Here is a 12720-nt window from a genome sequence, read left to right as displayed (position 1 = left end):
CAAATATGACAAAAAGGAAACGTTCCTGCTTTTCTCTTGGGAATTAGGGGCAGGCGAAATGAGGGCTCAGCTCCCTCTTCTTCCATCATGGAAGTTGGCTCCCCAAGCTCAAGTGTGCCTCCTGTGAGTTCCAGCAAGCAGTCTGCAATGACAGCCACAAAAATGTCTTGGCAGTAGAGCTAATCTAGCAATGGTGTGGAAAATAAACACACAGGGCAACTGAAACCAGAATCCAGAGTCCTTGATTCAACTGTTTACTAATCAGAAAGGTCGGTATAGTCGGTCCTTTTTCTACTGCTGGCAAGTGATTTTTGTACATTTTATTACAAGTAAAACGATATTGCTTGACAGCATCATCTGTCATCTTACAAATATACAACTACACAGTCCTAAAGTAACAGTATATCTCTAGAACTGAGCTTTTCTTAAAAACAAACAATAACTATACTATTATTAAGTCCTGCACCCTAAATCTATACAGCAACTTTAATCAATGTGGAAATGAAATTATGATTTATTAATTTACATAAAATTACTTTATACATTAAAGAATAATTTTTCAAATTGTTAAAAAAAACAAAGTTTGAAGCTGTCATTATTGGGATTCATGGGACATGGTTTGCTCTTCTATCACCTGCTTCACAATTTCTGCCAGTTTTAGTCGATCTACTTTATCTGTGAATCCACGACCTGAAAGCCAAAAAAGAACAAGGTCAGTCCTCAAATTCTTTGAGAGGTGGCAGACTCTTGACAGAGACCCAATAAGGTCCACCTCACCAGTATCAAATTCACCCTCACCAGTGGAGGAACCACCCCCACCACTGATCAAAAGCAGTTCAGATCCCCCATTTTTCAGGTAGCAATTGTACAGTTCCACTAACCTGGCAGTAAAAATCCAAAGCTCACAACATACAAGCAAACCACAAAGAGAGACAAGATCTTTGTAATACATACAGCTGACAAAAGACTCATATCCAGAATATATAAAGAATTCCTATATATCTATAAGAAAGACACAACTCAGTGAAAAAAAATGGGCAAAAGACTTGAATAGGTACTTCACAAAAGAGGAAATCTAACTGGCCCATGAACATTTAAAACGTACATCAGTACATTTTAAGGGTACATTTAAGGGTAATGCAAACTAAAACCACATTGCAATACCACCTACAAACTAACCAGGATAACGAAGATATTTTTAAAAGACAATAGCAACAGTTGGTGTGGACGTGAAGTAACCAGAACCCCCAAACACTGCTAGTGGGAGTTCATAAATTCACTTTGAAAAACTGGTAGCAGTACCCACTAAAGCCAGACAGATGAAGACCTCCATGAACCAGCAATTCTAATCCTATACACGTAAGATAAATGAGCTCATCAAAAGACATTCACAAGAGTATTCACCACAGCCCTTTTCTTAATTCCCCAAATCTGGAAATAATCCTAAAGTCCATTCAACAGTAGAATGGAGAAATATAGCACACATTCATACAGTGAAAATGAATGATCTGCTGCTACACACAACATGGATGGATGTCACAAATATAATGACTAAAATTTAACTGACTAAAAGAAGCCAGACATAAAAGGACACAGACTTGTCTGACTCCATTCACAAAGAATACAAAACCAGGCAAAATTAGGCTACAGTGCTAGAAATCAGAACTGTGATTACACTTGAATGGAGGGAGAGAGTGACTGGAAGAGGACGCATGTTCTACTACATCATCTAGGTGCTGGTTACAGAGGAGTGTTCACTTTGTGAAAATTCACTGAAGTCCATATTTCATATGTGATCACTTTTCTAAAATGACATATTTCAAGTTTTTTTTTATTTTTCCTTTTTTTTTTTTTGAGATGGAGTCTCGCTCTGTTGCCCAGGCTGGAGTGCAGTGGTGTGATCTCAGCTCACTGCAACCTCCGCCTCCCGGGTTCAAGCGATTCTCCTGCCTCAGCCTCCTGAGTAGCTGGGACTACAGGTGCATGCCACCATGCCCGGCTAATTTTTTTTTTTTTTTTTTTTTTTTTTTTTTGTATTTTTAGTAGAGGTGGGGTTTCACTGTGTTAGCCACGATGGTCTTGATCTCCTGACCTCATGATCCGCCCACCTCGGCCTCCCAAAGTGTTGGGATTACATGTGTGACCCACCATGCCTGGCCCTCAAATTTTTCTTTAAAAAACTCCCAGGGAAGTGAATCTCCTCCAAGAATGGGAATGGCCAGGCTAGCACTTTAGATTTCTTATGGCATGTCTAAGAAACAAGAAGGCAGGCCAGGTGCAGTGGCTCACACCTGTAATCCCAGAACTTTGGGAGGCCAAGGTGGGTGGATCACTTGAGGTCAGGAGTTCGAGATGAGGCTGGCCAACATGGTGAAACCCCATCTCCACTAAAAAAAAAAATACAAAAATTAGCTGGGCATGGTGGTACGTGCCTGTAGTCCCAGTTCCTTGGGAGGCTGAGGTGGGAGAATCGCATGAGCCCAGGACGGGGAGGTTGCAGTAAGCCAAGATTGCACCACTGCACTCCAGTCTGGGCGACAGAGGGAGACTCCATCTCAAAAAAAAAAAAAAAAAAAAAAAAAAAAACCCGGCAACAAGTGAGGCATTGAAATCATTGAAATCTTAAGTTTGCTCCCTTCCCTGAGCATCCTGTAGCGTAAGTCTAGTACAATTTGCTCAACTGGAAAGACAATATTAAAATCAGTTCAAGCCAGGCACAGAGGCTCATGCCTGTAATCCCAGCACTTTGGGAGGCTGAGGCAGGTGGAACACTTGAGGCCAGGAGTTCAAGACCAGCCTGGCCAACATGGTGAAACCCCATCTCTACTAAAAATACAAAAATTAGCTGGGCATGGTGGCACTTGCCTATAGTCCCAGCTATTCGGGAGGCTGAGGCAGGAGAATCACTTGAACCCGGGAGGCATAGGTTGCAATGAGCCAAGATTGCGCCACTGCACTCCAGCCTGGGGGATAGAGTGAAACTCCGCCTCAAAAAAAACCAGGCAGTTCAAGAAATTCATCTCTACCTTATTTGCTTCGGGAAAAAAACTTAACTAGCAGTAGATTTGGCAAACTTTCTCCTCTTTCATGAAACAGCTCTTCTGTAAGCTAAGCAGATCAGCGGGATCAGCAGGGTGGACTCGCTGTCACTTTGTCCTTTCTCCCCTTCAGCATCTGTTGCTTCTTAATGACCTGGTCAATAGTCCTGGTATCTGAGAGGAGTTCTGAAATTTGGGTTTTTTTTTTTACCCAAGTGGTGTGTGATGGGGGCTTTCTAGTGTTGAATCTGCAATACACAATTCACTTGAACTCCGGAAAATAAGTGAAAGGGCCAGATATCCAGGTATGCCTGGGCAGTTAATGCCTAGCTAACCCCCATTCCACAATGCTCCACTCACTCTCCAGCCAGGCTCACTTCACTTCAAAACAGCCGCACCTCAGGCCCCAAAGAGATCCTATATGTTCTAAACATAATCACTTGTCTGCATTCCTGGGGAAGGGAGTTGATGAAGGCTCCTACCATTCCAGCTGAAGCTCTGCAGAGTATCTCTTAGGAGTTTGCATTCCCGGTTATACTTCCAAGCCTCCTGCATTACTTCATTCAGTTTCTCATCTTCATTCTCTCCTATTGGTAAGGATGAAGAGGAATTTGCATTTTTCCTGCAGCATCATGGGGTTTTAGTGTGAGAGATGGAAGGACGTGATGTCCAACTGATTGAAAAATGATGACTGAATGTGCAAAATTTCACCAGACAAGGGCTTTACTGCTAGTCCCTACATTATGTAACCGCATCTGGCATTTGGACTCTTTTTTACTCTGACGTCTTTATACAAATCCACTGATGGCCCCAGAGTCTTAGCACCGGGGGATGGGAAATAGGCTGTGGCAGACTCTATTGCTGAACAAAAGACACCTTCAAAGACCAAAAAGTGGGAGAGTGGGCTACTTTCTCTCCCCTAAGCTCATTCTTACTTTAGAAAGCTATCTGAGGTACACTACATGAGTTCTCTTAAAACCCAAGGAATCTAGGGAGATAGACAGGTCAACCCAACTGTTTTCTGGCCTAGTACGTGAAGCATCTCATTTATCTGCTGAGAACAGCCCCTCACCCGCCGATGAGTGGAGAGAGAACATAACGAAAGAAAGCTCTCACTGCAAAGGACCCACGTGTAAGTCACTCTGCCCATGATATGAGTAGCAGCAGGAGCCACTTCTGAACTAGGGAGGTGTTCTCTTATTTATGAGCTAATGGCAGCCTTGCACTCTAAAGGCTCTGGAAATGGTAAACAGCCTTCAATGAGATTCAGACCCTACCCACATTTTCCATTCTCCATCCCCCAACCTGTGCCCTTGTTGTCAAACTAAGAAAACACAAAATTGCATGCTTGCACCTGACACTGCCAATTAAGTCTAAACTAGAAATTTCACAGAAACAAAGGAGGGGCAGAACTTAACCGCATTTCTGAGCTCCCACTGTCCAGTCTTTTTAGTGGGCATAGACTACCTTATATAATGTACTTTTCTTACAACACAAGATGAAACAGACAACCCGAAATTAAACCATTCCTTTTGCCATGTGCATGCATACACCCACCCACCCCTGCACACACACACTCACAGACACACAGAGGATTAGTAAATGGTGTGACCTTTACCAGCCTGGGGGAGAATACACTGAGCAATCACATCTCGGAGTTTTTCCAAGGCAACATTGGAATCTTCGGCTCCATTCTCATGGTCGTGGATATAGACACTGTCCTTTGGCTTGGTGCTTTAAGAGTTTGAGGGAGGGGTAATGACAACGTGAGACCCCAAAAACCAACCCTGGACAGATATTAACTCTAAACATAAGGCAACAGATGTATCAGAAAAATAACAATAGTGTCCAACTCCTGATACTATTTAAAGAGCTTATCCTCTCCACCCTCTTCAGTGGCTAAAGAAAGACCCCTAGCTGAGCAAGTTAAATTTCTTAAATTTCAGAACCCAGTACTTAGCCATTCCAGCCATGAAGAAGAATCGAAGAAATAAGCTCAGTTACCCAAGTAACTTCCTCTTCCGCAGAATGGGGTTGTTCACTGAGTGCAGGGGTTTGAGGCTGACTTTCAGATCCTGGATTCTCATGTTGGCCAACTGTTCTGCGTGAGCCTGCTGGATTCCTGCAACCACTGCCTGAATGCAAACACTGCCGTCAGTTTTTCATATTCATTGCTGGGCACCTAAAAAGCCAGTCTAAGAAAGTGGAAAGGAAAAGCTCAAAGTACTAAGAAGGTAATTTCACTCTTATGCTGAAGGAATATAAATATTTTGATAAGGCAGAGGACTCTTCCCCATGGATCAGCAGGAACCAGGAAACACCAGGCCAACCAAAGGTCACACAACAACTAGCCCTTCTTCCCTGGTGGGGGGACAGAAATGCGAGTAAGAAATACCAGCAGGACCCCCACTCACAGCCACTACTGAGGGGAAGTGTAAAGAGAGGCACATATGGACACCAGCGGAAAGGCTGGCAGGCTGCTGCCCAAGAAGCCTTGCAGACGGTATTGATTCACCTCAGCCCTGACGGCTCGGAGCCCTGACCATACCACATGCAGGGCATGGCCAAGGCTGAGGCCATGTGACCGAGGCCACAACCAGTCAAGTAATTTACAGTGAGAAATAGCTGTCATGGAGTCTGGAACTCTGGAAGTTTGTGCTTTTATGAACAGTGTATGATCTCACTACAGGCAGACCAAATCATCAGAAGGCTTCATAGGAATATGATCCCATTTTTGTATTTTTTTTTCCATTTTTGTACTTTAAAAGAAGGACAAAATGTGTGTGTGTGTGTGTGTGTGTGTATCACAGAAAACGATCAGGAAGTATACATCAAGCATAGATTACCTCACATCTGAGGGGTGTGACTGTGGCAAGGGAATGTAAGGGAACTTTTATTTTTAACACTGCTGTACCACCTGAATTTTCACAACAAGAATTTCTTTGAGACAGAGTCTTGCTCTGTCTCCCAGGCTGGAGTACAGTGGTGCAATCTTGACTCACTGCAACCTCTGCTGCTGCCAGGTTCAAGCAATTATCCTGCCTCAACCTCCCGAGTAGCTAGGATTACAGGTGTGTGCCACCACGTCCGGCTAATTTTTGTATATTTAGCAGAGATGTGGTTTCACCATGTTAGCCAGGCTGGTCTCGAATTCCTGACCTCAAATGATCCGTCCACCTCAGCCTCCCAAAGTGCTGGGATTACAGATGTGAGCCACCGCGCCCAGCCAAAATTTGACAATTTTAAAAAGTAGTTCTGTGGTGAACGTGAAATTAGATCAGGAAAAGTTGGAACTCATTTAAGGGCTCTGTATACTCAGCCAGCCCTGGCTATGCCTTTCTGCACCTTCACATCCACCTTATCAGTAACAACCTGACAGAAGAAGGTAACAGCTCAAAGTCATGAGCTTAGGCTCCTAGACAGTGCTTGGGTGGACAATGTTCTACACTTCCAAAGGTGACCATTCACATCCTCACCACGTTTTTTTGAAACAGTCTCACTCTGTCACCCAGGCTGGAGTGCAGTGGTGGATCTTGGCTCAATGCAACCTCCGCCTCCTAGGCTCAAATGATTCTTCTGCCTCAGCCTCCAAGTAGCTGGGATTACAGGTGCATGCCACCACGCCCAGCTAATTTTTGTATTTTCGGTAGAGATGGGGTTTCCTCATGTTGGCCAGGCTAGTCTCGAACTCTTGACCTCAAGTGATCTGCCCGCCTCAGCCTCTCAAACTGCGGGATTACAGGTGTGAGCCACCATGCCTGGCCTTATCTCCTCATTTTTAAGATCTTGAGTAATGCCACATTGTAACTTCTATGTGCTGACAACCAGGATCTAAGTAATCCCTTTGGATTTTTGAATGACCAAACCATTTCTGGACTACAGGAAGACAACCACCCACAAATCAAAGAGAAGGCAGAGAACTGTACTTTCCAGTTCTCCTTTATCTTCCATGCTCCAGCTAAACTTAGAAAGAGACGTCTAACACTTCCACCCTACCCCTTCAAAGCTGTTAACACTCAAGTCTGTGTCACCGCTTTGAGCTCACAGCCACACTATGGTCCCACCCTACAAATCTCATTCATTTGAATGTTCCTCTGCCATCCCAAACAATATCTAAAACCTAAGAGACTCCCTCTCACCCAAACCAGCCTCCTTCCTAATCTGTCAGTTATCACCAGATATGCCACAACTGTCCCCTTATATCTAGTCTATCACGAAAAACTGTAGAAATTTTTCTTCAAAAATATTTAGCCTGTTAATTCACCTCTACTCTGCTCCCACAGCCACCCCCGACTTCTAGATTACTGCAGAAGTATTAGGCTGGCAAGTCTGCGAGTCGCCAAGTCTGACTATCTCTAAATAGCTTCCTAGTGGCAAATCTCTTCTCAAAAAGCTACCATGGCCTCTCAGTTGCATCCCACTAAGACTTAAACCCCTCTGTCCACTTGCAAAGCCTGGCCCTGCCACACCGATCTCATTAACTTCCCATTAGTGAGGCCAAATTATTTTTCCCGAGGATGTATTTGCATGTGTTTTTTTGCTTATGCTGTTCGCCACGCATGGGCATTTACACTGTCTACTCAAATTCTTCAAGGACAGCGCATGCCCGAACATGAGAAAGAACTCAGATGCTTCAACACAGAAGACAGTTAATACATGTGAGGGGTTTTGCCTTCTCTTTGGGCAAATTACATCCCTTCAAAGATGTGCTCTTTTTCTGAATTCCCACAGCATTCACAGAAAAGTTAACATGCAAAGCTCTGATATCTGAAATGTTCCCTCTTTGTTTCATGTTTATTGGCCTTGCCTTCCCAGCCAGTCTTGTTTAAACCCCTTGGGGAAAGGGAGGGTATCTTAAACTGTTCTGTGCCCGCAGCCCTGTAGCAGAAATATGGAGGCTATTCCTTTGAGTGCTCCCTTAGTTTATATTCATCAGGCCTTGATTTGGTCTTTTACCGAAAGCAGTTCCTTATTTTGGATCCTGACTCTCAGGAAACCAGAGATGTTTCTCTGGGAAGGATCGTATACTCTGCACTGTTCTGCCTTTAACCCCTCACTGAGCCAAGCCCCAGCATTCCTTCCCAACACAGTCTTTTCAGTCAACAAAGTAAACATCATTCAAAACCTTGTCCATCATCAGCTGAGCAGAAGGCAGCACATTATCCAGGGCCTCGGTGGAATTGAGCCAGGGGTGGTCCAGCACTCCCTCGATGGTGAGTCTCTCCTCCGGTTTGACCTTCAGGAGCCTGTGGAGAAAACACCGACAGGGCTGCCATGCACAGTTGCTACCAAAAGGCCATAGGAAGTTCCTGGACCTGGCTCTAAACAGCTCTGGTTGCTTCTGACTTCTGCAAGCCTGGGCTTTCCACCTGCAAAGCACAGGTGGGATTCCAGTCTCCAACCACTTGTAGGGGTACTATGGCTTGAGGCAGTCCTTTCTATACTGGAAAAAGTGAGATTAAAATGGTAGAAAAGGGCTTAATCCAGTGATACTTTTGAGTTCTAGGGTTTAATAAGGTAATCCTACATATGGCTTATAGTTCCTCACACCTTGAATCTCCATACTGAGGTTTCTAGGACAATGGGATTTAACTTCCAAAAGGAACTCAGAGTGCTCTTTTTGGCTGATGGTGGCTGCAGAATTAGTTGAAGGGTCATGAGGTTCTGGAAAAGCAGGTTGCTACCCAATATAAAACTCTTAGATGTCACCATATGGCAGGACATGAGCCCCATTATTTCACAGACATTCAAAAGCTAAAAACCTAGAGTCTCTGAGACGGGGATGGCATTTCCTTCTAAGCCCAGGGTATTGCTTCTGTGCTGTCTGCCTTCAGATCATGCTTCTTTCCGTCTTGTTCATTCCCACTGATGTGGTTCCTAGCTCATCTCAGCCCATTCCCTCCTTCCAACTCCATCTCTCATTACAAATGTCAGGACAACATGCCTAACTGCTCCTTCAGCTTGTCTGCCACCTTCTTCTGGATCATTCTGAACAGATGGCTTCAGATTCTAAAGAAAGGATTATCTGGAAGATCCCAAAACCAAAAAGATAATCAGTGTTGCTCTAGGGACAGGAAATGTATTCTATAGAAAACTGGCAAAGAACTACTTACAGGACATTGAGGTTTTGGTCAAATAGCTGGGAATACAGCAAGGAAATAGCATGTCAAGACAGATGGTGATTTAATCATTGCACCCACGTTCCTAAAAACTTGTACTTGTCTATTTTAGAAAACGGTCCCTCTTTATAGCACACAGAACCTGCCCCCAACCCCCACCCTCTAATCAACAGGACAAGCTTACTTTTGAAAGGGAGTAATTTCCACGTAGAAATGGCTGTACTGTCGGGAGACAGCTCCCAGGTGTTGCCCCTAAACACGTACCTTCATCCCATTACAGAGGAAGAAACTGAGACCAACAAGGGAGACACTGCTCAGTGAAGACCCAGCAGCGGGAAGACAGGAGCAGTGCCTAAGTCCATGGGCACCCAGCCTCCCACACAGGTGGGCACAAAAAACAAACATATTCGAATTTAGGCCTGACTTCTTACCTAGTCCTCCAGCTACCAAAAGACTGAATATCAACTCTCCCTCATCCACTCACTAGCCCTAATTCTGACTAAATCTTCTCATCTTAAGATATGCCAGAGCGGCTGGGTGCGGTGGCTCACGCCTGTAATCCCAGCACTTGGGAAGGCCGAGGCGGGCAGATCGCTTGAGATCAGTAGTTTGAGACCAGCCTGGCCAACATGGTCAAACCCCATCTCTACTTAAAATACAAAAATGAGCTGGGCATGTTAGCGGGCGCCTGTAATCCCAGCTACTGCAGAGGCTGAGGCAGGAGAATCATTTGAACCCAGGAGGCGGAGGTTGCAGTGAGCCAAGATTGTACCACTGCACTCCACCCTGGGCAACAGAGTGAGACTCCGTCTCAAAAAAAAAAAAAAAAAAAAAAGGTGTGTAAGAGCAACCAACTGGCAGCGCGAAGGTGAAGGGTGGGGTGCAGGCCTGACAAACCCACATGCCCACAGCATCCAAGGATGCCGTTTGTCATCTCAGCACCTAGTTCACGTCCTGGCATTGTATCTGTTCCAAATGACATGCCAGCTCACACGTAAGAAGGACAGCACACCAGGTTTATAATTTAGGGTCTTGAATTAATGTGCACAGACTGCCTATGGAGGGACCTGGATTCACACCCTGGGGACAAAGTCTACGGATGCAACAGGAGGGAGGAAAGCTTCATTCGCACCAAGGTGTGGACACTGAGAACAGTCACCTCAGGATCCAGAGAGATTTCTGTGATATTAAAACGGGGAGGAGCCTGCCTAGGAAACCAATGCCTTTTCTCTACCCACATTCCCTTGAGCTCCACCACCTGGAGGCCTCCTTGGCCTCCCTGCCCAGCAGCCCGTGAACTCACTTCCTCACAACATCTTTGGCCATCTCTGAGATCTGACTCCACTCTTCCTCTGGGAACTCAAAACTGCCTGTCATGATCTTTCTTCGCATATCCTTTGGGATAGTCCGGCTGTGGTGTTTGGAGTAAAAAGGAGGGTATCCGCACAGCATCACATAGATAATCACCCCTAGGGACCACAAGTCACAGCTCTGAAAGCAAAAAAGAAAATGGTCACTCACAGCAGAAGCAGAGCCCCCAAATAAACACCCCATGACAGGCTCAGGAATAGCCCCTGCAATATATAGGCCGATATAAACTAGAGTCACTTAACAGAGACTAGGAAAGCTGAAGGAAGTCTTAGGAGAACTAGTCTTTATCTCCATATTTTCTTTCTTTCTTTCTTTTTTTTCCTTTGAGACAGAGTCTTGCTCTGTTGCCCAGGCTGGAGTGCGGTGGCGTAATCTCAGCTCACTGCAACCTCCGCTTCCCAGGTTCAAGCGATTCCTCCTGCCTCAGCCTCCTGAGTAGCTGGGATTACAGGCGTGTGCCACCACGCCGCCTGGCTAATTTTTGTATTTTTTTTTTTTTTAGTAGAGACAGGCTTTCACCATGTTGGTCAGGTTGGTCTCCAACTCCTGACCTCGTGATCTGCCCACCTCGGCCTCCCAAAGTGCTGGGATTACAGGCGTGAGTCACCACACCTGGCCTCTCTCCATATTTTCAATAAGCTACCAATACTACATACATGCATCCCATCATACAAAGCCAGTCTGGGATAAAATGTACAGGTACTTTCATTCTCACTCTTTAGGCCCAAGCACCTATCTGATCCCTGTGTACAGGTATAGGACGCTTTGCCCCAGCCAGAAAAGAAATAAATATAAACCAGCTGGTTGTGAAACCTCTATGTAGAAACAAAGCAACTAAGAGACAGGTAGGCTCACCTACAGTACAGCACAGGCCACTTCATAAAGGCCCAAAGCAGTTTGACACAGATCATGGAGAGGACTGGAGGGAAGAACAGAAGGTCTAAATGCATTCCTTTGACCATGAAGGACTCACTAGGTCCATTTGCAAGCTCTTACACCATTCTGGGGGAAGATACTGTGAAAAAAAGAAAACTGCTACCAACTACCATGTCTGCAGGTAGTAAGGTGACTCCATGGCCTATAAAGAAAGGACTCCTATTTTAGTTAAATGCAGCTCCATTTGCTTTGAAAACTGGGTTTGCAGAAGCTTCAATTCAAGCCTTTCTTGAACAGCGAGATAAAAGAGGTGCCTGCCTAAGATGGCAGCCCAGTGAGCCTGCCACTGGGGCCCCACACTCCCCCTCACACCACAGCTGTGTGGTGCTCTGCACAAAGGCTGAATAATGGGGTGTCTCAGGTACTCTCGCCTGTGTTTTCTTTTTTTGAGACGGAGTCTCACTCTGTCGCCAGGTTGGAGTGCAGTGGCGCGATCTCAGCTCACTGCAACCACTGCCTCCTGGGTTCAAGCGATTCTCATGCCTCAGTCTCCCAAGTAGCTGGGACTACAGGCAGCCGCCACCACACCCAGCTAATTTTTTGTATTTTTAGTAGAGACGAGGTTTCATCATGTTGGCCAGGATGGTCTCGATCTCCTGACCTCATGATCCGCCCACCTCAGCCTCCCAAAGTGCTGGGATTACAGGCGTGGGCCACTGCGCCAGGCCTGCCCATGTTTTCACATTATACTAGTAGATATTTGTGGATGACACAGCCCATGCTGTAGAACAGAATCACAGAATAAAATTACAGGGGTGGAAAGGGACCTTCAATCCCTCACTTTCCAGAAAGGGAACTAATACTGCAGAGATCATGTCACTCTCAGGTCCTCTGTCAAGAGTGAAACCAAGTGACCTCACCAATGTCACACAGATTAAGAGTAGTGGAGCCACAGCGAGTGTCCCAGCCTACTGCCTTTTTACCATTCTCAGCCCCTTCTGTCATCTATATCTAGCCTCAAGTCCCCAAGTAGCATCTTTTTTCTGATCTACTTGCTCAGTGACTCCAGGGCCTATTTCTAGAGGCCCTAAACCTCTTGTGCTTTAGAACAGATAGGATTGGCTGGGCGTGGTGGCTTACGCCTGTAATCCCAGCTCTTTGGGAGGCCGAGGCGAGTGGATCACCTGAGGTCAGGAATTCAGGACCAACCTGGCCAACTTGGTGAAACCTCGTCTCTCCTAAAAATACAAAACATTAGCCAGGCGTGGTGGCAGGCGCCTGTAATCCCAGCTACTTGGGAGGCTGAGGCAAGAGAA

General features: G+C 45.5%; 2 protein-coding genes across 12 annotated transcripts in view; one reads left to right on the top strand and one right to left on the bottom strand.

The window, feature by feature from the left end:
• TMEM116 (transmembrane protein 116) overlaps positions 1-12720 on the top strand; it is a 213144-nt gene that overhangs the window by 141024 nt on the left and 59400 nt on the right. For 3 of the 6 annotated variants that reach the window (XR_010135683.1, XM_063711941.1, XM_054528285.1), the window contains exon 11: positions 9438-9541. The exons of 2 other annotated variants lie outside the window; for them this stretch is intronic. Coding sequence is in view for 3 of the 4 variants with exons in the window: in XM_063711941.1 (XP_063568011.1) it covers positions 9438-9541 (104 nt within the window). In the remaining variant the exon portion in view is untranslated. Of the gene's footprint in view, positions 1-9437; positions 9660-12720 lie in introns of those variants that run through there. One more of the 6 variants, XM_054528283.1, reaches the window with a different exon arrangement.
• MAPKAPK5 (MAPK activated protein kinase 5) overlaps positions 71-12720 on the bottom strand; it is a 51431-nt gene continuing 38781 nt past the window's right edge. For 3 of the 6 annotated variants that reach the window (XM_063711945.1, XM_054528293.2, XM_054528295.2), the window contains 6 exons: positions 10461-10648; positions 8164-8284; positions 5043-5173; positions 4657-4772; positions 3521-3625; positions 239-690 (listed from right to left, as the gene is read on the bottom strand). In XM_063711945.1, the coding sequence (XP_063568015.1) occupies positions 596-690; positions 3521-3625; positions 4657-4772; positions 5043-5173; positions 8164-8284; positions 10461-10648 (756 nt within the window). In that variant the 3' untranslated portion in view covers positions 239-595. Of the gene's footprint in view, positions 143-238; positions 691-3520; positions 3626-4650; positions 4773-5042; positions 5174-8163; positions 8285-10460; positions 10649-12720 lie in introns of those variants that run through there. The other 3 variants (XM_063711944.1, XM_009248259.4, XM_002823761.5) reach the window with 2 other exon arrangements.

The sequence above is a fragment of the Pongo abelii genome, chromosome 10, assembly GCF_028885655.2.
Source record: "Pongo abelii isolate AG06213 chromosome 10, NHGRI_mPonAbe1-v2.0_pri, whole genome shotgun sequence".
NCBI lineage: Eukaryota > Metazoa > Chordata > Mammalia > Primates > Hominidae > Pongo > Pongo abelii.
The sequence above is the reverse complement of the archived record's forward strand: the minus strand, read 5'-3'. Positions and strand labels throughout refer to the sequence as shown.